This window comes from Eretmochelys imbricata, chromosome 7 (genome assembly GCF_965152235.1).
Source record: "Eretmochelys imbricata isolate rEreImb1 chromosome 7, rEreImb1.hap1, whole genome shotgun sequence".
NCBI classification, from domain to species: domain Eukaryota; kingdom Metazoa; phylum Chordata; order Testudines; family Cheloniidae; genus Eretmochelys; species Eretmochelys imbricata.
Genome location: NC_135578.1, coordinates 34,972,064 through 34,994,506, shown reverse-complemented (window position 1 = coordinate 34,994,506; position 22,443 = coordinate 34,972,064). Strand labels below are relative to the sequence as shown.

At 40.2% G+C, this 22,443-nt stretch overlaps 1 protein-coding gene across 1 annotated transcript in view; it reads right to left on the bottom strand.

Moving 5' to 3' along the window:
• Window positions 1–22,443, bottom strand: part of PTPDC1 (protein tyrosine phosphatase domain containing 1) — a 50,556-nt gene that overhangs the window by 14,657 nt on the left and 13,456 nt on the right. Inside the window, exons 3-7 of the mRNA XM_077821381.1 lie at window positions 7,048–7,140; window positions 3,354–3,525; window positions 2,461–2,541; window positions 2,119–2,237; window positions 1,206–1,343 (exon numbers count right to left, since the gene is read on the bottom strand). Coding sequence (XP_077677507.1) covers window positions 1,206–1,343; window positions 2,119–2,237; window positions 2,461–2,541; window positions 3,354–3,525; window positions 7,048–7,132 — 595 coding nt within the window. The 5' untranslated portion in view covers window positions 7,133–7,140. The remainder of the gene's footprint in view (window positions 1–1,205; window positions 1,344–2,118; window positions 2,238–2,460; window positions 2,542–3,353; window positions 3,526–7,047; window positions 7,141–22,443) is intronic.

Here is a 22,443-nt window from a genome sequence, read left to right as displayed (position 1 = left end):
ACTCCCATTGATTTCAAGAGTAGTCCTTATAGGGGAGGTTCTATATGCATAAATCATGGGTATACCTTCTGCTTAAGCATACCTGAGAAAAGCCCTTTTTCTCTAATAGCTGCACACTGGTGCTAATTAATTACTTCTAAAATATATTCAAAATGTAGAAGCATCATTATTACAAAAGGAGATTGGTGAGCCTGGCTTTTTGCTCTCCCTGTTCCCTGAGAGTCTCCTGCAACCTCAGGTGGATTTTTTTTCTTTCTAAGCCCACCTATTTTATTATTTCTTGCATATACAGCTGTTTGTATCTCAGATCTCCAAAATAAGATCTTTTCTTCCAGCTGCAAGGATTTGAGGCCTGCAGCTGTTTCACTGATCTATATCAAAGTAATAGGAAAATGGCTAGGAAGGAGATCAGCCATTGCGGTCATTCTGTGGATATAAAAGGATTTGAAATTGAAGTGGCTACTCAGTGGAAGACAGAGGGAATCTAAGGTTTAGGGCTTTTTTCCCCCCTTTAAATAAGAAATTAAATCTCCCCTTAGCTCATATTAACTTTGTTAAATGCCATCTCTGAGCGGTTAAAGGTTTTTTCCCAGCCTCCCTCCACATTTTAAAAAATGCCAGTTTCTCTCTCAACTGTGTTTGCAGCACAGTTGCATCATTTTCAAACTCCTCACAACCCACAGAGAGCAATGGTGGCAGTTGCAGAGATGGGGCCAGACAAAGAGACATATTTGGGAAGGGGTCAGAAGTTAAATGCAACCTTTAACATCCTCACACCCAAAAGACAAAGGCTTCAAAGACCAAAGGTCTGAGTTGGGACGGTAACCACAGATAATTGTCGTCAAGACCAGAAAAGCACAAGGTGAATTATTTTCTTAATTGGAGACTATGTGGAGTAGCAGCTGCCTAGACGAGGAGGCTGTACAGTTTCAATACTGCTGGGAGATTGTTACATGGATTCAAAGTTTCTCTAACCCTTTGGTTCACAGCTCATATCTGTTAACTTTGTCCCCTTGCTGCCTGTGACAGAATGACTCTTATTTTTTACAAATAAATGTTGTTTGCAAGTTTAATCACTTTACAGGTATACCTCCTCTAAGAGTGATAAATATACAATTTAAACAAACCTACAATGATTTATATCTGCCATTATTTTGTACCTACAGAAAATAAGTTCACATTAATTTTTGAAGTTGCACCCATACCTGTTCGGCCAAGTCCTGCATGACAATGAACAGCTACCCTCCCTTCCTGCAAGGCAAAAGCCATCACTTTTACCATATCCAGTATAGTCGTGAGAGATGCCACGCCATAATCCTTCCATCCAAAATTATAAAAATAAACTAAAAAGAGAGAGAATTGTTTTCTTTAGTATACAATGTTAAATCTTTTGTTCTCTATGCAGAAGAGAAATGAGTAGCCATAAACGAAAATACTGAAAGAATAAAAGTAAGAGGACTAACTATATATATTTGTTTGAAACAGATTATTTTCACATTTCAGAGAGAGCTTGCTGTGAGAATTTCATGGACGCGCTGAGGTAGTTAAGATGTTTCAGACTAAAGCTCAGCTGGAATGGAAAAGTTATAACAAAGCTGAGTGATTCATACTAAAATTACTGAGCTATATATAGGAAAAGTGTAACATTCTGTTTGGGCATAAAAGCACATCTTAATTCAATGGCTCTTAACTTTCGTAAGCAGATACACTCAGTGCAGTATGAAAAAATAAAGATACTGCTGATACAAACCTTTTCAAATCAAAGAAACAGACATTTTGAAAAGTGCAACGTTACCCGCAAACATGTCTGCAACCCAGTTAATATGCTCTACATTATTTTGCTCAGTTCCCATTTATCTTTTTACCAGGCATAGTCTTCTATCTACTCTAGCTGCTCACTCTACTGAAATTTAAAACACCAACCACATACCTCACCCAACAGTAGCATGAGAGAGGGATCAATGTATTATCGAAGGTTGGACATTGCTAAATTTGCTTTTTTATATTTTTTGTATAGTATTCCTTATATAACTGCTCTTAATCCAAAAGCTGTGTGTCAGAAAATCTGCATTACTGTACTCGATAATTAATGAGGAAAAGCAGCAGGAGTGAACTTACTTCCATCCTCCATGAAAGCTTCAGGAAGGTAGGTAAAGCCACTTTCTTGTTCGAGTGGATTCCCACAGCTAGCATGCTCCCCAGGACGCTGAAGGTTAATTATTGTTTTTATGTCACACCTTAAGCAAGGAACAGAATAGTCACATTATACACAGCCATAATTTCATTAACCCCTATTTTCTGAAGCATACATTTCTCCTAAGTGCAAAATGGAGGCTTACCTGCATATTGCTAAAATGAAAGGACCTTTACCAACAATCCAAATCTAAGTAGGAGGGAAAAAATGGATCAGGGATTATATCAGTAAGATTAGAGCAATTCATTACCAATAAAATTCATTACCTTTGAAACTGTTCAATAATGTTATACTTCTCAATAATTTCTGTTGAGGGTCGAGCCATGGCCACTATGTTATCTGTTATCCTGAGAAAATAAATTAATAATTTGGATGGATATTTCATTGTGAGTATTTCGTGGGTAATCTATGAAAATATATACCTTTTTTTTCATGTTCAGGGAGCTATCTATAATTAGCAATATGCATTTATACCTTTTTTCTAAATTCTTTTACCAGATAACATGCTTTATAAATCCTACTGAAACAATTACTGGGTAAGTTATATAATAAAATACCATTATTAGAGGTGCTCAGATACCGTGGTGATGAGCATGATACAAAAACTTAGGTAGATAATGGCTACCCAGATCACAATTTCTGTATTCCTATTCAGAGACATATTACATGTTTCTTCTTAACTCATTTTTACGAAATGTCAATATTAATTTAAAAATACATTCCAGTGACCAGATAGGATGGAAAAAATGCTTTCATTGGCTCAATACCTAATATTATTTTATCTTCAATAACATGTTTTCATTCATTTTAATCTAAACCAATGAAAATATTTTAATTTAGCTGTATTTAAATTTCAAGGAAAAACTTATGTAGTTTAGAACGTTCATGTAATCTGTAAACAGGCATTTATTATTTTGGATCTGAACCAAAGCCCACTGAAGACAATGCGTGTCTTTCATTGACTTCAATGGGCTTTGTATGAAGGCCTTTATGGCTTACTGCTAAGTATTAATTTTTAACTGACCTTTTATTCCAGTACATACTGTACTTAACTTGGCAGTCTATATTTGGTAGAAAAATGCAATATAAATCTATTACCCTAAATTCTCTAACGTAGCTAATACAATTAAGCTTAGTGAAATTGAGTGCTGCATATTACCAGGAAGAGTAAAGTCCTTTAATGGCTTGCTCTTGGTCACTCCATCGAGCTGGGTTTTCATACTTGCAAGCACGTCCACCACATGCCATCGAACACTGCATATGTCCAGGAATGACATGGCGAAGGCGCTCCCCTACCTTAGTATATTTTGCAGTTGGACGCCTTGAATTTCCTACAACACATGGAAAAACAGAATAAATAAGGTTAGCAAACTATCATCACTACCCTAAAATATAATATAGCAAACTTTTAAATGATTCAATTACAAAAATATAGTACACTAAAGATTTTTCAAGAGATTTAAGCAGCAAGGACTCTCAATAAAAATACCATTATTTGCTTATATTAGCGCTGTTATTCATGACATCAACTTGGTTTCCTTCTTCATGAAATTATAGGTACGTGATATCCTCCATGATGAAGGAAATGTCATGGTAACCTTTTATCTAGAAATGTACAGCATGCCTGCACAAATACATATTAAGCTATCTTTTGCTTTAATTATTTTCTGAAACCAAGGTGTTAAACTGAAATGCTCTATAAGTTAAAAATAAAGTACAAATTAAGCCCTGAGTAAGATATCAGTAAATACAATTATATATAATAAAACAATAACCACTATCAAATGATTTTGAAATATTTCATATGTATTTATGTACATCTAAACATCTGAACAAGATTATACATCTTTAGTACATGTTATATAATACATTGCTATAAAACCCAAGTATGATTTTTGGCAATAATCTAAAAATACTTCACTTTTTTTCTCAGGAAAAGTTGCATTCAGCTCTGCAGGGCTTACAGATGATATGGCCACCATAACGCGGTGTGTGGATGATGAGAGGATCTCTACAACTGAGCTCCGGCGCCTTTGGAGTATGCGGAGAAGGGGATCAGAGGAAGAATGCCTCCGACCCTGAAAAAAGTTGCTAAAAATATTCACAGCTGAGCGCCTCCTGGGTGAGCCCTCCATGATCGATCAACCCCTTGCAACACTTTACAAATGCCGTAGAAAACAAACTGGATCTGACATCCAACTTGCTCAATGCTGAAGTTACACAGAGATGTGTATCTTTCTGTATGATCTAACGGTTATTCAGGATAGGCTGAGCGGTCTCCATAGTAACAAACAATGAACCCACTGATGCCAGCTACCCTTGTGGCAGCTAAATTCTATATGAATTGATTCTGCTTGGGACAAACTGTTCCACTGCTGATGAGAATAGTTGCATTTCAAGTAGATAACTCTGCAACTGGACTGGGACTATTTTCCATAAACAAAATGAGTATTTTAGTAAATTACAATTATTGTACATTCAAAACATACTACACAGTATATTATATACTGAAATACAATCAAAATGTAGTTTGGGGCACTGCTTTCCTATAAATCTGTAAGTAAATACACTGTACTCCCCCACTAATTAGTTTGAAGTCCATTACTTACCTTTCCCCCTCCTCTTAGCTGCTCCAGAATGCATGGTTAGTTCTGTAATGATTGGGATTAGTGTAAAAAGAAAAGGAGTACTTGTGGCACCTTAAAGACTAACAAATTTATTTGAGCATAAGCTTTCGTGAGCTACAGCTCACTTCATCGGGCTATGTATATAAATCTCCACACTGTATTTTCCACTGAATGCATCCGATGAAGTGAGCTGTAGCTCACGAAAGCTTATGATCAAATAAATTTGTTAGTCTCTAAGGTGCCACAAGTACTCCTTTTATTTTTGTGAATACACACTAACACGGCTGCTACTCTGAAACCTGGGATTAGTGTGTTGCTATTGAAATTGTTAGGTACATGATGAATTGCAGACTGCTCACTCATGGACCATTCATATCCACTAACAAAACAAAATTTGTTATTGAAAACAAAAGGTTTATTTTTTCAGAGCAGAGCTTTTTATTAACCAAAGCTCTTGGCTCTACTGGGTTGAGGTAAAGCAGACTATTGGGAGAAGTAGCCATATAATTTGATTGCTCTAAGTTTCAAGAGGTAGGTATCAGGCTATGAGCTGCCTCCCTCTTTGCTTCCATGCTAAAGAGGGAGATTGAGCTGGCCAGAAAGATTACAGCACTCTCAAAATCACAGGGCCAAACCATCACTTGCATGGGGTAAGGACTGTAAAAAACCATTAAAAATAATAGTCATCTTGTCAGTTCTCTATTAGAGTGCAATTTATAGATCTTGACGAGCAGGGTAGAGAAAAGAAAAGATAGAAGAAAAATCAGTATAACCTGACCCAATAAGCATGTTACGCCTGTTGCCCTCTCTTAAGGCCATGTTCTACCGTCAATCTGGGCATGCGATTTGCATCTGATGTCATTAGGACTTGTGTACGTATACCACGGGAAATCGATACTTCTTGAAGTGGAACTTGCATGACAAAACCAGGTAAGTTAAAAGTGGCTTTTTCCAGTTTAAAAACCTCAGGCAATGATCTCTTTCTTCTAGGTGCAGACAGGAAGGACGTTACTAGATTTTGAACAGATGTGCCACTTGGCTAGTAAGGGCACACGGAGAAGTTTGGTGCTGCTCCCAGCCCTACCACTTGCCAGTGACGGCAGGAGGGAAAAAAAGGAACACCTAAAATCTCCATTGGGTGCTGCTGTTGCCCAACAGCTTTTGCTACCCTGTTCCAACCCTAATGTTGATATCAGGAGGGAGAGGAAGTATTAAAGCCTGCTTCATGGCTGTTGCCCATGAGTGTCTGCTACCAAGCCATGTTCTCCTCAACCAATCACATGCTAATTGAGGATTATAAAATAGCACTCCCCTCACCCCCACTGGGCTGCTGCTACCTACGAACCCTTTTTTTAAACCTGACATGTCACTATCAGTTTCAAAAAGAAAAAACTAGCACTTTGAATTAAGTGGATTTCTAGACCTGAAGGGCTGCTAAGGCAAGTTTTTGGGGTGTCTGTTATGGGGTGATTATAGGCTTTTTTTAGTTTAACTTCTGACTCTGTTGCCAAGGCTTTACAATTGTCTTGATGTTTGGAATTTTAGGAGTTATTTTTATTTGGATAATTCTTGGGTGCTGAGGTTTAAGTATCATTTGTGATTAAGGTTTTGGTTTTTTTTTTTTTTTTTAGAGATGGTTCAAATGCTGGCTACATCCAGTGAATATATATCGAACTTTTGCTCATTAGATATTTTGCCTCCTTAGATGTAATTCCGTATGGATCTTCATAAGTCAGTAACATTTTTCTTCTAGATATGTCAAATTTAAGGAAGTTATAGTGGAGCCAGCAGTTGGTGAGACTGAGGGAGGCAAAATGCTGAATGCCATTATTCTCTCATTGACTTCAGTGCCGTTTGAAGGTAGTCAGCCGAAGTGGTGAATCATAATTATTGCCTGTAAAAATTGTTATTCTTTATTATTTGTTTTCTGTGGCACCCCACAATGTCTAAGCACTTCCCAAACACAAAAGACGGCACAGTTCTTGTCCATAAGAATTTATAACCTAACAGAAACAGAAAGCTAAAGGCAAGGGAAACATGTCAAGGTGGTTACTAGTCATAGCGATGTTTGAGTAACACAATGAATTATTTGTACTGCATATACACACACATTATCCCCACAACCTAGCTATAACAGATGTATATGGCTTTTATTTTTGAGAGTTGATTCCTTTTCAAAACTCATCTAAACTTTCTTTTAAAAGGCATATTAAAGAAAATGATTACCTGAACTCATTGTTGCAAGATATGCACTGCTCTTTACCAATGAACAATAAGGCAATTCATTTTGCAGCAAGACCCCTGCAGCCATGGCAGTACCTGTTGAAACAGAAACATGTTTATTGTACATATATCAGGAGAGACTTAAAAAAATCACCGAGGATAGCTACGCTTTATAAAGATATAGCTGAGCAAGTTACATGCAGTATAGAGTGAGACAGAAGCCTTGGGCAGTTAGATATTGGCCATAGTACTCATTGTTACACAATGGATTTAAACTGCAGGAAGTGACAGACTGTCCCAGAAAATTCAAGCTCATACATCCTGCAGTTTTAGTTTTGAGTTCTGCTGAATATGGACTTCAGGGCTGGATCCTTTATACAAATATGAGTCATTCAACAAAGGTCCTAGAATATTCAATGCACTGCCATCTTGATTTCAAACTCTCTAGAGTAAACAAGGGATTGTAGAACAGGAAATCTTGCAAGAATGCTTTTTTTTCCAGGAGAAGCTAATGAAATCATTGTGGCAGCACTGTTTCTGGACTGGAAACTTCATATTTACAATTTCAGATTACTTTGTATTTTTTCAAGAGACACCTATGAATGTGTGCAGTTATCTACAATAGCATGTGTAATCACCATAATTAAGCATACAAATCAGGTGATGGGCCTCAAAATCTCAGGTTATTTTTGACATGTTGGCAATTATGGAAACCATATTTTGTGGGACACTGCTCCACTTAGAAGTCTGGTATCTGAGATCTTGCCAACGTGGAGAAGGGCCTTTTGGTATAACCTAAACTGTGAATTTAAACCGATACAGTTATATCGGTATAAACTCCCATAGGAACTCTCTTATCCCAGTTTCGGAGTATCTTTTTCCCATTTAGCTTGTGTGTCCTAGGAAGTGGTTTAAACAAATAAAAAAGCACTTTTAATCAAGAATAAGAGCATCCACAGAGGAGGTTATATCAGTAGAACAGGTAAAACTTTCCCATGCAGACAAGGCTGAGTACCAAATTCTGCAACAATATTTTTAGGATTCAACAGCACTAAGCAACCTGCCTCAAGGTACAGGAAATTTACTAAGAGGATGTTATGGGGGTGAGGTGCTGCAGCAGTCCAAGGCTGTGTGTTTGTAAGGCATTAATTGCTTGATTTTCCTTGCCCACTGTTTAATTTATGCATATTTTTGAATGTTTTTTAAAAATTCAAATGACTTTTAAAACATCCTCACTGCGCATTTATCAGTTCAAATGTAGCACTGTCTGATTTCATGATGAAGTAAATCAGAAGTATCCCCAATAAGATAGGCCCGGTTCTCATTTACACTAAAGCCACTTTACACTGCTTGGGCATTGTTAAGGGTCTTTAGAGTGGGCATAAGTTACATTTACACCCATTTTAAGGTCCCTTTAATGACAGAGCAGTGTAAAATGGCTTTAGTGCAAATGCAACCCCTGCAATCTCAAGGTGGCTGTGCTTTGTCTGGACGTATGGGAAAAAATGGGTAGTAGATTCTTTAAGGGGGGAATGGGGAGGATTGGTAATTACCCACGAAAATATATTGGTTATGTCTGTTATTCAGTGACAATGAGGTAGACCTATCCAGATGAGGAGAGGATGTATTTCTGGCCAACATGAGAGAGGAAATTACCATTCATCTGGGAACCAGGTTGGCTGGGGGGGAGGCAGTCACACTAATTGCTGGTGCCTGTGTAAGCAGGAGTCCAGTGCAGGTACTCATTCCATAGCGGATCTGGTTCCCTGATAAACCAGAATTGGAAGTGGACCTAATGGGGAAGCACCCCATAAGGAAGCTAGGGAACACAGATGGGGCTCCTAATGTCTACTCCAGCAAGGAGACAACCTCTTTCCCCAGCCCCTTAACTCTTGTACAAGGGGAGGGCAGTGGGATGCCAGCAACAACCAGCTGTGGAGGGCTGATGGCAGCCCTCTACCAGGTGGAAGTGATTAAGGAAGGAAGTATTGCATGGATTACTGCCAGTTACTTCCCAGATGAGTCAATACAGTTGCAGCCTACTTAAGCCACATCTTCTCTTTTTTTCTGTGTGTCCAGGACAATGAGAATCAGGCACAGCGTAACTCCATGTAAGTAAAAGCACCTTAACAAACAAAGAGCCTTTAGAATTTTCAAGGATGCCAAGAAGTGCATTGCATTATAAGGAAGAAAAAAATTAGGGTTACCTGTATCTGAAATGTTTTCAACGCTGACCCTTGACTTTGTTATTTTAGCAGCAAATTCCTTCATTATATGGGTAGCTGACAGCAGCACCTATATTTAGGTAGCCCATCACTTTCCATTTTAAGAGATGCTTGTGCCCTTTTTTCAGTCGCTCTAACATTTTCACTGTTTGCAATGGGTCTCTGGAATTCAGCAAGGGGAAAGCCCGCAGGCTAAAGAAATGCCTTTTATTTGTCTCATGAAATTCCATTCAGGTTCAGTTGAGTTATAAACTATTTTAAAAAAAATCACCCTCTCCCTTCTCACTTGCATTCCTCAGGAAAATTCTGGCAGTCTGCCAAAATTATAATTGAACACACAAACATTCTAAAGATTTAGATTTATGCTATCCATCGTTTAAAGCAACAGCATCACCACCACCACATGCTGCAATCGGAACGCCTGAGAGCTGCCAGAGCAGCTGTAGTGGCAGGACGGAGGGAAGGGGGAGACAGCCGAGTCAAGCCAGGCTGGGCTCCACTGATTCAGCACAGGGCCAAGACATCCCATTCCCCATCCCCAGGGCATGACTTGGGGGCAAGAGTTCCCCAAACTCCCCATAGGGGAAGAGGGACAGCCAGATTGGACTCCCCATGTTATCCCCTCTGGCCATCCCATTCTCCACGCTGGAGGTACCACTGTGGTGGGAGGAAGGAATGATTGCTGGGCTGGGTCAGACTCTCCTGCATCACCCCTGGACCCAGCATATGGAGCCAGCCGACCACCTCCCCCCTCCTGCTGCTGCCACCTACTACAATCTGTCCTGTAACTCAAGTGGCCAAAGTCTGCACTGCAATGCTGATAGGCAGGGTTCACACCAGATGATGGTGCATGATGGTTGAAAGAAAAGGAGTCCTTGTGGCACCTTAGAGACTAACCAATTTATTTGAGCATGAGCTTTCGTGAGCTACAGCTCACTTCATCAGATGCATACCGTGGAAACCGTGGCAGTTTCCACGGTATGCATCTGATGAAGTGAGCTGTAGCTCACGAAAGCTCATGCTCAAATAAATTGGTTTCCACGGTATGCATCTGATGAAGTGAGCTGTAGCTCACGAAAGCTCATGCTCAAATAAATTGGTTAGTCTCTAAGGTGCCACAAGGACTCCTTTTCTTTTTGCGAATACAGACTAACACGGCTGTTACTCTGAAACCTGTCATGATGGTTGAGTTGTACATAATATAATTTTTTTTTACCTTTTTCCTCTAACAAAAACAATACCATAGGAAATTACATCCAAAAAACTGTTAAAAGAACATAATTTAGGTTGCTAAGTCAAGCACTTGAAAATTAGGAAATACCAGACTTATGGCTGCTCATACAGTCTTGACTATGCCCCTTCTGAGTATGCATTGTCCGGCTATGCCAGAAGAAAGACAGGAGGCAATGAACATGGTTTAATTAGGCTGTAACTTTATTCACTTAAAATATCCGGAGTATCCAACAAGAAGTTGTACATTGCAGCTGGTCATCATTTCCTTAATAATTTCCACCTAATTTTGAGGGCTGCTGTCAGCCCTGTCCCTTCCCAACCTGATTCCAGGCATCCCATTGCTGGGCCCCCACTGCCCTCCCCTCACATGAGGGTTAAGAGGGCTAGAAAAGGAGGGGAGTTGGCTTCTCATTGGACCAGATGTAGGAACCCCAAACACTCTTCCTCAGCTCCCTTAAGGGCTGCATTCCTCTAAATCCCCTTCCAATCCATTTGATCCGATAACCATGGCCTTTCCATAACGAGCACCTGCACTGGATATTTGCCCCAAATTTTATATAGCAAGTTGTGATATTGTAACCTAAACCCATGCCCCACCCTACCGGGTCCCAAACCTGCTGTAGGAAGGTGGAAAAAACCACCCTATCTTGGTCAATCTGGCAGTGAGGGAAAAATTCCTTCCCCGCCCCCAAGGAAAAGGGCAACTAGCATAATGGCCACAATGGATCAAGAAGAAACCCGGTCCTTTTTCAGATTCCATGGGTGGCAGGATGGATGCTGCCAGACCAATCAAGGTGAAAGAAGGCTTCTCCAGACTGTCCAGGGTATAAATACCCACCCTACTTTTCCAGTCAGCTGAAAGGGTAGTTACTCTACACACCTGGTCCAGCCACTTCCTGCTCCATCAGATAAACTTTCCCTTTTCCTCCTTCTCTGGTACCAGTTGCAGAGGGAGCCCAAAAAGGCTCCCACTCCTGCCAGCTAGACAAGGACCCACTGTATACAGCTATGGTGAGCCCATTATGATCCAGTTTTAACGATATGATCACATATTTTTTCCACAGGACCTTTGCCTTACTCAGTGCACAGAACGGAAAAACAAGGGGTTAGAATTAAGGCTGCAAGAGCAACCATAAATCTGGCATTTCTACCTTTCAAGTGCTTGACTTCACAACCTACAACATTCTCTTCTAACATAGTGTTTTGATACTTAATTGCCAGGGACAAAATAAATGTGTCTGTCAAATGCTAATGACACTCTGATCACTTTATTCTTATACCTTTACTAAATACATTAAATTTATTTTTTTAATATTATTTCTGTTACGATTGGATTCATTTAACACTTACTAAGTCTTAGTTCTTCAACACATTTTGATTCATTAGAACTCTTGTTCATGGTCCATAATGGGAATATCTAGCTGTGATGCAGGCACTGAAACTGCTCATTACAATAGGAGATCTTACTCTTAGAGCTATTTAACCACAAGCTAGAAGGCTACTTAACTACTCAAGCTACTGATTGACGCAATTATTTCTGCTGCAGCTGTTTGAACAATATGTTTAACAATTAAAATAATTCTCTTGAGATGCTGGATAAACGGCACAAATTTGCCTACAAAATAGTTTCTAAACTCGCCCATACACAAAAGGACAATAGAAAACAAACAGTGTATTTTCCAGATGCATGCCACAGGGACACTGTCAAGTTAATCGTACTTGTGAAAGTTTTCTGTCTGAAAATTTGTACTTGCTTTTGTTACAATTAACATATGAGAGTACAGTAACTGAATGAGGTTAAAGGAAAATATGTATTTTTTTTTGTTTGAGGGGAGTGCATATAACAGTACTTTGTGCATGCACATTTTCCATACATTCAATTTTGTTTGGATCATTTATACAATACGGTAAAATAAATTAATTAAAAACAAAGATGTGGTGGTAAAACTGCAAAAATTGGCAGAAGTACTCAGGAGGTGTGTTTTCCAAAACTATTTCATATTTTTTTAAGAATTAACTTCAGTTAAGTTTTATGGGATCTTTTACTTTTAGAAAAGATCAGTATTGCAAAAAATTGTGTAGCTACAAAACTGCAGAAGGCTAATGAGCTCTTTCTAAATAATATAGCAATGAGAGTTGGTTCATTTGCCCAGGAATTTTTTTTACCTAGGAATTGGGCATCCCTGAAATTCTTTTCCAGAACCCAGACCAATCCTACTGCTTTTTCCCATATAAACAGTGCCACGGACTTCAATATTTTCTTTGTTTTAGGAGTGCTGTAGTATTTCATTTCAAACGTGAGTATGCTGAATTTACTACATGACAGCTATTCTGAATTCAGCAATGTGAGCAATATTCAGTCTCTGCATTTATTTTTTAAAACAAGTTAAGTGGGATTGTGATTTACTTTAAATACGAAAATAGCTCTTTTTGGAACAAGGGCAAAATGTGGCTCACAGTGAGGAAATGTGTTGTGATTTGGAACAGGAAGTACTATTTAATATTACAGTATTGTAAGTATATACAGTAAAGTGATTCAAGTTATGGATTTTGTTTTGCATTGCTACACAAATAAGGACAGTGCTAAAGTAAAACTAGTGCTTGAGTAACAACTGCTCACTTGGTTCTTATAAATGGCACTGGAGTAGAAAGAGAATAAGGGATTTGTGATTCTCTGTTTAGCTGCTGCAGTTTTCTTTAAGCAGCTAGGATCAAAGTTGAAGGGGTTTTCTGGGAAGAGATTAGCACTTTCTGTTTCTTTCATTTAAAATATAGTTTTATTCCTTAAAGGCCTTATTAACCAGTTTGTTCATTATATTTTACACTCAAACCTGGCACATGCTAGAGAAAAACAAATAAACAGCCAGCATGTTATTTTAGGCCATGTTCCTAATTCTCTTGAAGAGCTAATAAAGTCAGGTCTTGAGGCAATCATGCTATGACAGTAATCAGATTATCTACATTATCCATGTGACATACACCTCTATTGCCATGACAGCAAAGCAGAAGGTCTTTAATCTCAGATTTATGGTTTTATATCTCTCTTTCTCTATCTCTATACACACACACACACACACACACGGAACAGCATCTTAGGTGATCTACCATCTGTTTATATTTAACCACATATCAACCACAAAAAGAAAAGAAGTACTTGTGGCACCTTAGAGACTAACCAATTTATTTGAGCATAAGCTTTCGTGAGCTACAGCTCACTTCATCGGATGCATACTGTGGAAAGTATAGAAGATCTTTTTATACACACAAAGCATGAAAAAATGGGTGTTTACCACTACAAAAGGTTTTCTCTCCCCCCCACCCCACTCTCCTGCTGGTAATAGTTTATCTAAAGTGATCACTCTCCTTACAATGTGTATGATAATCAAGGTGGGCCATTTCCAGCACAAATCCAGGGTTTAACAAGAACGTCGTGGGGGGGGGGGGGGGCGGGTAGGAATAAACAAGGGGAAATAGGTTACCTTGCATAATGACTTAGCCACTCCCAGTCTCTATTCAAGCCTAAGTTAATTGTATCCAATTTGCAAATGAATTCCAATTCAATAGTCTCTCGCTGGAGTCTGGTTTTGAAGTTTTTTTGTTGTAATATCCCAACTTTCATGTCTGTAATCGCGTGACCAGAGAGACTGAAGTGTTCTCCGACTGGTTTATGAATGTTATAATTCTTGACATCTGATTTGTGTCCATTTATTCTTTTACGTAGAGACTGTCCGGTTTGGCCAATGTACATGGCAGAGGGACATTGCTGGCACATGATGGCATATATCACATTGGTGGATGTGCAGGTGAACGAGCCTCTGATAGTGTGGCTGATGTTATTAGGCCCTGTGATGGTGTCCCCTGAATAGATATGTGGGCACAATTGGCAACGGGCTTTGTTGCAAGGATAGGTTCCTGGGTTAGTGGTTCTGTTGTGTGGTATGTGGTTGCTGGTGAGTATTTGCTTCAGGTTGGGGGGCTGTCTGTAGGCAAGGACTGGCCTGTCTCCCAAGATTTGTGAGAGTGTTGGGTCATCCTTCAGGATAGGTTGTAAATCCTTAATAATGCGTTGGAGGGCTTTTAGTTGGGGGCTGAAGGTGACGGCTAGTGGCGTTCTGTTACGTTCTTTGTTAGGCCTGTCCTGTAGTAGGTGACTTCTGGGAACTCTTCTGGCTCTATCAATCTGTTTCTTCACTTCCGCAGGTGGGTATTGTAGTTGTAAGAATGCTTGATAGAGATCTTGTCGGTGTTTGTCTCTGTCTGAGGGGTTGGAGCAAATGCGGTTGTATCGCAGAGCTTGGCTGTAGACAATGGATTGTGTGGTGTGGTCAGGGTGAAAGCTGGAGGCATGTAGGTAGGAACAGCGGTCAGTAGGTTTCCGGTATAGGGTGGTGTTTATGTGACCATCGTTTATTAGCACTGTAGTGTCTAGGAAGTGGATCTCTTGTGTGGACTGGACCAGGCTGAGGTTGATGGTGGGATGGAAATTGTTGAAATCATGGTGGAATTCCTCCAGGGCTTCTTTTCCATGGGTCCAGATGATGAAGATGTCATCAATATAGCGCAAGTAGAGTAGGGGTGTTAGGGGACGAGAGCTGAGAAAGCGTTTTTCTAAGTCAGCCATAAAAATGTTGGCATACTGTGAGGCCATGCGGGCACCTGAAAGTTGCGATATTACAACAAAAAAACTTCAAAACCAGACTCCAGCGAGAGACTGTTGAATTGGAATTCATTTGCAAATTGGATATAATTAACTTAGGCTTGAATAGAGAATGGGAGTGGCTAAGTCATTATGCAAGGTAACCTATTTCCCCTTGCTTTTTCCTACCCCACCCCCCCAGACGTTCTTGTTTAAACCCTGGATTTGTGCTGGAAATGGCCCACCTTGATTATCATACACATTGTAAGGAGAGTGATCACTCTAGATAAGCTATTACCAGCAGGAGAGTGGGGTGGGGGGAGAGAAAACCTTTTGTAGTGGTAAACACCCATTTTTTCATGCTTTGTGTGTATAAAAAGATCTTCTATACTTTCCACAGTATGCATCCGATGAAGTGAGCTGTAGCTCACGAAAGCTTATGCTCAAATAAATTGGTTAGTCTCTAAGGTGCCACAAGTACTCCTTTTCTTTTTGCGAATACAGACTAACACGGCTGTTACTCTGAAACATATCAACCACAGAATACAGTGCCATTAAGTCTGCATAAATAACGTAGTGAATGGAACTATAGTACAGTAATAGCATACACCTATTGACTAACTGAACGAATCAGCAATATAGTATTGCCCAAGGATGCAAATGGCTCCTGAATTGTGGTATACTGTCTGATACCAAAGACTGAGAGTAATATTGCACCAAAGACAATTATTTTATTGCTCGTACCATGTTGCCAGTCAGCATAGATTTTGAAGATATTTTCTCACCTTCCTGAAGAAAACGGATCCCCAAACAAAAAGGAAATGCAAGTTTTTGCTGGCTGCCCACTGGTCACTATGTTGATCTACACCAGGGGTCAGCAAACCTTTCAGAAGTGGTGTGCCGAGTCTTCATTTATTCACTCTAATTTAAGGTTTTGCATGCAGTAATACATTTTAATGTTTTTAGAAGATCTCTCTCTATAAGTCTATATTATGTAACTAAACTATTGTTGCAGGTAAAGTAAACAAGATTTTTAAAATGTTTAAGAAGCTTCATTTAAAATTAAATTAAAATGCAGATCTTATCAGTTTAGAGCAGTGGTTCTTTACCTGGGGTACGAGATGCCCTTTCTGGGCGTGCGAGACATACGAGATTTTTTGAGAAGGTAAATCAATGAAACACAAATTAAGCACAGGCACATAAGTACAACTACTTTGTTTCATCAAACCTATGCATTTATTAACATTATACATTTTTAACGATTACTGTAATATACAAAGTTTTTAAGTTTTCAAGTTTTTAAGTTAATTGTAGTGTATTTTTTGATAAGGGGACAGGTGGAGCGTATTAAATTGCTCCCCATAGGAATGTGCTACTTACGGTGTACTACTTACAGCTGCCAGTCCTGATGCTCTGAGCGGCATGGTAAGGGGACGGGGAACAGGGGTGGTTGGATAGGCGTGGGAGTCCCGGGGGGCCTGTCAGGGGTCGGGGGTATGGATAGGGTTCAGGGCAGTCAAGGGACAGGGAGCAGGGGGGTTGGATGGGTGGAGGGTTCTGAGGGGGGCAGTCAGGGGACAGGGGGTCCCGGGAGGGGGTGGTAAGGGGACAAGGAATGGGGGAGGGGTTGGATGGGTCAGGTGTTATGAGGGGGACAAGTCAGGGGGCGGGAAGTGGGCCGGCTGCTTGGGGAGGCATAGCCTTCCCTACCCAGGTGTAGTGCATTAAATTTCTCCCCTTAGGAATGTGCTACTTACGGGGTACTACTTACGGCTGCCAATCCTGGTGCTCTGCATGTAGCACATTCCTACGGGGAGAAATTTAATCCACTGCACCGGCAGACAGAACCCCAGACCGGCGGTGGGTTCCGTCTCAGGTTCCGTCCACTGGCTCCTGCCAGCCGGGGTCCCGGCCGCCGCTGCCCGCTGCCGGCCTGGCATTCCGTTCACCCAGGCCGGCAGCGGGCTGAGAGCGAGGGCAGCAGCCAGGACCCCAGCTGGCAGCAGCATGCCAGTAAAAATTGGCTTGCGTGCTGCAGGTTGCCGATCCCTGATCTACACTTTTGTTGACTGAACTGAACCAAAACCCCATTATGCTCTATAGGGCTAGACCAAAGGTGAAGTGGAAAAGTACTCCTTGAGAAATTGGCGGTATGTCTGCACTGCATCAAGGAATGAACTTCCCAGCCCAGGTCCAGACCAGACTTGTATTTGCAGGGCTCACACTAGCATACTAAAAATAGCTGCGTAGACATTGCAACTCAAGCTGGAGCCTGGACTCTCATGCCCGCCCGCTCACCCACACAAGCTTGGGCACCCAAGCTGTATCATCTACCCAGCTATTTTTAGTGCACCAGCATGAGCTCCCACAAACACAAGTCTGTGGATCCAGATTGGGAGGCTTGCTCCTATATGCAGTGTAGACGTATCCTATAGAGCTGAGACTGCAGATGGTACTTTCACTACATAAGGAATAGAATTTTACTTTAGACTGTGAAATCAACTCTCACAAACAAATGTATTAATTAAAATATGTAAACTGCTTTATTTCAGCAACTGCAAGGGTAACTGGATAAGGTGTGCAATGCAACTAAACTAAGTAGCTAATACTAAACAAGTAAAATGTATCATTATTGGAATGCTTTGTGTTTATACAAAGTTGTAGAACTATGAACCATACTCATTAAGCTTCCTGTGGAAAACTACTAGTAGTTAAACTGTTAAAATCTCTGTTCTTTGTACACGTAGAATGTCAGAAAAGAAAATATACGGCTCGCAAAATATACACCATCTGCCAGGTATGGATGATTATCTGTACACGGTTTGGTTGGTATAGATGTCTCTATGTCTTGCAAAACATGGATGGGGCTAAATAAAAGAAGATGTGTAAGGTCTGGTAATAGAGTGAAATTTGTGGAATCTTTTATTTTTTATAAACAAGGGTGTGTGTTTATATGTATAAAGTAGAATTGCGTTCAGACTTTGGAACAGACACAGACTGGAGATGAAAGCTGTGATTGTACAAAGCTGTTCCCCAGACTGGGTAATGTATATTCCTTTCTGTATTGTGCTGATTTATCTTTGATTAATAAACTTACAGAGCATGGGTTATATGATTTTTGGCAATATGTATTTGATAACAGATGAGTAGCAGTCATCTGGAATTGAACTAGAATGGTCAAGAGTGAAATAACCATCAAGTTCATTTAAATTTACATTGAGCATTTTGCAGGGCTAATTCCACCACTTACTAATGTCTTATTGAACCAGTTCTCAAATATCTGCCCTGATGACGTTCAGCCACCTTCTTGGCAAGTCTGTTTCACTGCCCAGTTTCTCTTGCTGATAAGACTTTTCTTACTACTTTGCCAAAATGAATAATTTTTTAGCTTCATGTCACTGCAGAGACTATCTTGTGAGACTATGAATAACTCCCTCTTTTCATGTATACCGTTACTCTGAAATTATTTATTCAATGTGTTTATGCCTACAGAGTCTTTTTTAAAAACTACAAAATATAGCTCTTTATTCTCCAGTTATTTTTGTTATAGAATTGGATTATTAACAAATTAATTGTTGAAGAAACTAAAAACTTGAGTAGAACTTCAGGTATTCTTTTAGATACTATTTTTTGTAAGCAGCATTTTTTTTTCATTTTATAGCACCACAGCTTTCATTAGGTGTTGAGAAAGCATCTCTTGAAGCTTCTCAATGCTATTTCTCAGTAACAGCCACAAAATGTTGCATGTTCCAAATATATGAATCTAAATACTCTAATGCATGGATCCATTTAGGATAATGATCCAATGAGACGCTGCCTGCCACTCTCCCACTCCATACTCTTCAGTACATCCAAGTTACTGAAGTTAGCAACAGCAAAACCATGTAGCACGAAAAGTCCGTCTTACACGTCATAGGACAAATCCTGTCTAGTACTCCACTAGTGCAGAGAGACCATTCTCTTGCAGAGGAAGTGGTGTGATTACTTTGTGCCACCGGGGGGGGGGGAAAACGGGGGAAGAGTAGGGGGAACCAAGATTGAGAGAGACGGTACAGGGGCATAGGGGCCGACTTCCCCTCTGCCCGGTGGGTGCTCGACACCCACCCCGCCCCGCCTGACCTTTTCCCACCCTAGCTCCCCCATTGCACCCCCTTCCCCCAGGTCCCCGCCCCTGCCCTGCCTCTTCTCCACCTCCTCCCCTGAGCACACCGTGTCCCTGCTCCTCCTCCTCCCTCTCCCTCCCAGAAAGTCCTAAGCGCCACCAAACAGCTGTTGGGCAGGGGAAGCACTGGGAGGGGAAGGAGCAGGGATGTGGTATGCTCGGGAAGGGGGGGAGAAGGCAGCAAGGAGGGGGGAGCTTGGCTGCCCGTGGGTGCAGAACACCCGCTAATTTTCCCCACGGAGTTGTCACCTATGCACAGGGGGGCAAGAGGACTCCCTACTTACAACTATCAGTCTGCAGCAGGAACAGTGCATGTGACTAAGGAAAGAGGTTGGTGATTCCACCTCTATGTCTGTTGTGGGGAAAGAAGGACCATACAGGCAATGGAAGCTACTCCTCTAAGTCCCATGACTGGCTTTGCTGTCACTCTGCCTTCAGTGGAAGAAGATTCCTTCCCCTCTCATCTCTGCTACCTGGGAAGTCTCCCTGGCACCCGGATGTTGTTCAAACTGGGTGTTGTGCAGAGTATTTGCCTGAGAATGAGGGAGAGAAAAACGGATAAAGTTTAACATTCTGACTGCCAGAAAAGAATTGCACTGAGTAAAAGAAATGAGAGAATAAGATGTCTAAAGAGTATCCCCCAAGTAATTACCAGTAATATGGCTATTTAACATAAAAATACAAGTAATTATTGCCTTTTCTTACAGAACCTATTTCCAAAACTTGCAGACAAGTTTTTGTTTTCTAGAATAGAAGCGTTCCAGTTCTGCCAACTCAGCTACCGCCATGAATAGTAACCCAATGGTAAGGTTCATTAGCATATTTTTGTTGAACTAAATTAATACATAAAGGCCTCTGCCCTGCAAACTCTTATGCCTGTGAGTAACTTTGTACATGTGAGTAAATCCATGGAGTTCAATGAGACTACTCACATACTTACAATATCAGGGCCAGAGTTAGTAGCCAATTTTAAAATCTCTGTTTCAGAAACTCAGTATTTTCAACCTTAATATAAAAAGGACATAATGAACTTGAAGTCTAATCAACTTAATGAGTAAACAGTAGCATCAGACACTACACATCTCCCACAGTCCCTTTGCTGGTTTTCGTGGATATGTTCATATCTCCCTGCTTTTGTTTTTTTAAGGTGGTTGTTTTCTCCCCTGTTGTCTTTCACACATAAACAATAGGCAAAAACAATCTAAGGGCCAGATTTAAAAAGTACTTAGGTGCCTAAAGATGTAGATAAGTGCCTAGCCCCTTTTGAAAATACCATTAGGCATCTTTCTAAGTCTTTAGGCACTAAATACTTTCAAAAATCTGGCCCGTTCCTGCCAACACATATCTTAGATGAGTAATTGCTTTGGTCCTACTGAAGTCAATGAGACTACTCCCCTGAATAGTTAGTCATGTGGATAAGTCTTTTCAGGATCAGGTCCTTACCTGCCAAAACACAGGAAGGAATGAAAGTAACACCACAATGTTCTGTAAACTGCACAAAGTTTTCTTCTCAAATCTCTAAATGTCGTTTTCTCTAATCTCTTTCAGTTATAGCAGCTTTCAGAGTAACAGCCGTGTTAGTCTGTATTCGCAAAAAGAAAAGGAGTACTTGTGGCACCTTAGAGACTAACCAATTTATTTGAGCATAAGCTTTCGTGAGCTACAGCTCACTTCATTGGATGCATACTGTGGAACGCGTAGAAGATCTTTTTATATACACACAAAGCATGAAAAAAGTTATAGCAGCGGTTCCCAACCAGGGGTCTGAGGTCCAAGCAGGTTTCAGGGGGTCCGCCAAGAAGGGCCAACATTAGACTCACTGGGGCCCAAGGCAGAAAGCCGAAGCCCCTGCCACCCGGGGCTGAAGCAGAAGCCTGAGCAGCATAGCTTCGCAGGGCCCACTGTGGCATAGGTCTCCGGGCAATTGCTCTGCTTGCTATTCCTAATGCTGGTCCTGCCTTTTATATGCAGAAAAACAGCTGTTGCGGCACAGGTGGGCCATGGAGTTTTTATAGCATGTTGAGGGGGCCTCAGAAAGAAAAAGGTTGAGAAAGCCTGAGTTATAGTAACCTTAGATGATACTTTTTACCAGTGTAGGTTAAAGAAAGTCAGAGTAACGTGATCATAAAAAAAAAAATCCCTTTAGCCTATTTCTCCAACATATGAGAAACAATTAAACTTGTCAAAATTCAGTTTTTTAAATCAGGTACTTTAAGATATGCAATCAAGAGTTTTTGACATTAAAACATTTTAAAATATGCTAACAAGTAGCCAGATAGAAGACTTTCAGCTAGAAGTACAGGTCACTAAAAAAAAAGCAAATTTTATAATAGAATTGCTAACTCAACTGTAACATCATTGTCAGAAATAATACAAATTTGTAAAGATGCTCAGAGAAGTAATGTTTTTATTTCCACGTTGCATTATTACTAGTGATGACAATTTAAAAAGGGAAAATATTATTCCCTAAGGAGTTTTCAATCTAGGTTAGCAACAAGACACAAGAGGTGGATGAAAAACAGATGGGGAGACGGGGAGAGAAATGGAGGTCAAGGTAACAATAACACACATATGTTTTCATATAGACTAGCCATATGACATTTACACAGTGGGGTGATCCTACACCCGTGGCAAAACATCCAGTGATTTACGTGGGAACAGGATTAGGATCAGTATGTTATGTCTGTACCTGCCTCCGTGCACTTTTTTTTTTTTTTTTTAAGGAAAAACAATATTCACCATCTGTTTCAGTAAGAACTGAATGTGACTTAATCATTAAGCAGAGTGTTTACACAGGACTGTGGTTGTTTATGGCATATCATAGACATACAAAAGGAACAAAAGCATACAATTAGGCTTGGAAGGTTTAGATTTCTATAGGTAAATGTTGGTAAACACTAATTTCACTGCACAAACATGGACAAATAATATTTCCATTGATGACAACTGAAATTTCCGAATAGGCAAAGTAAAAACCAATACTGTTTGAGAACTTAGAGTTAAAATCCAGTGATTTAGTCTTTTGAATTAGGATTATTACAAATAGACAAGTAAATGAATAGTAAAAACACGTATAATTTGTTAATTTAATTACAGGATATTTACTTCATATATTTTGACATGTGATATTGACCATGTGTCTT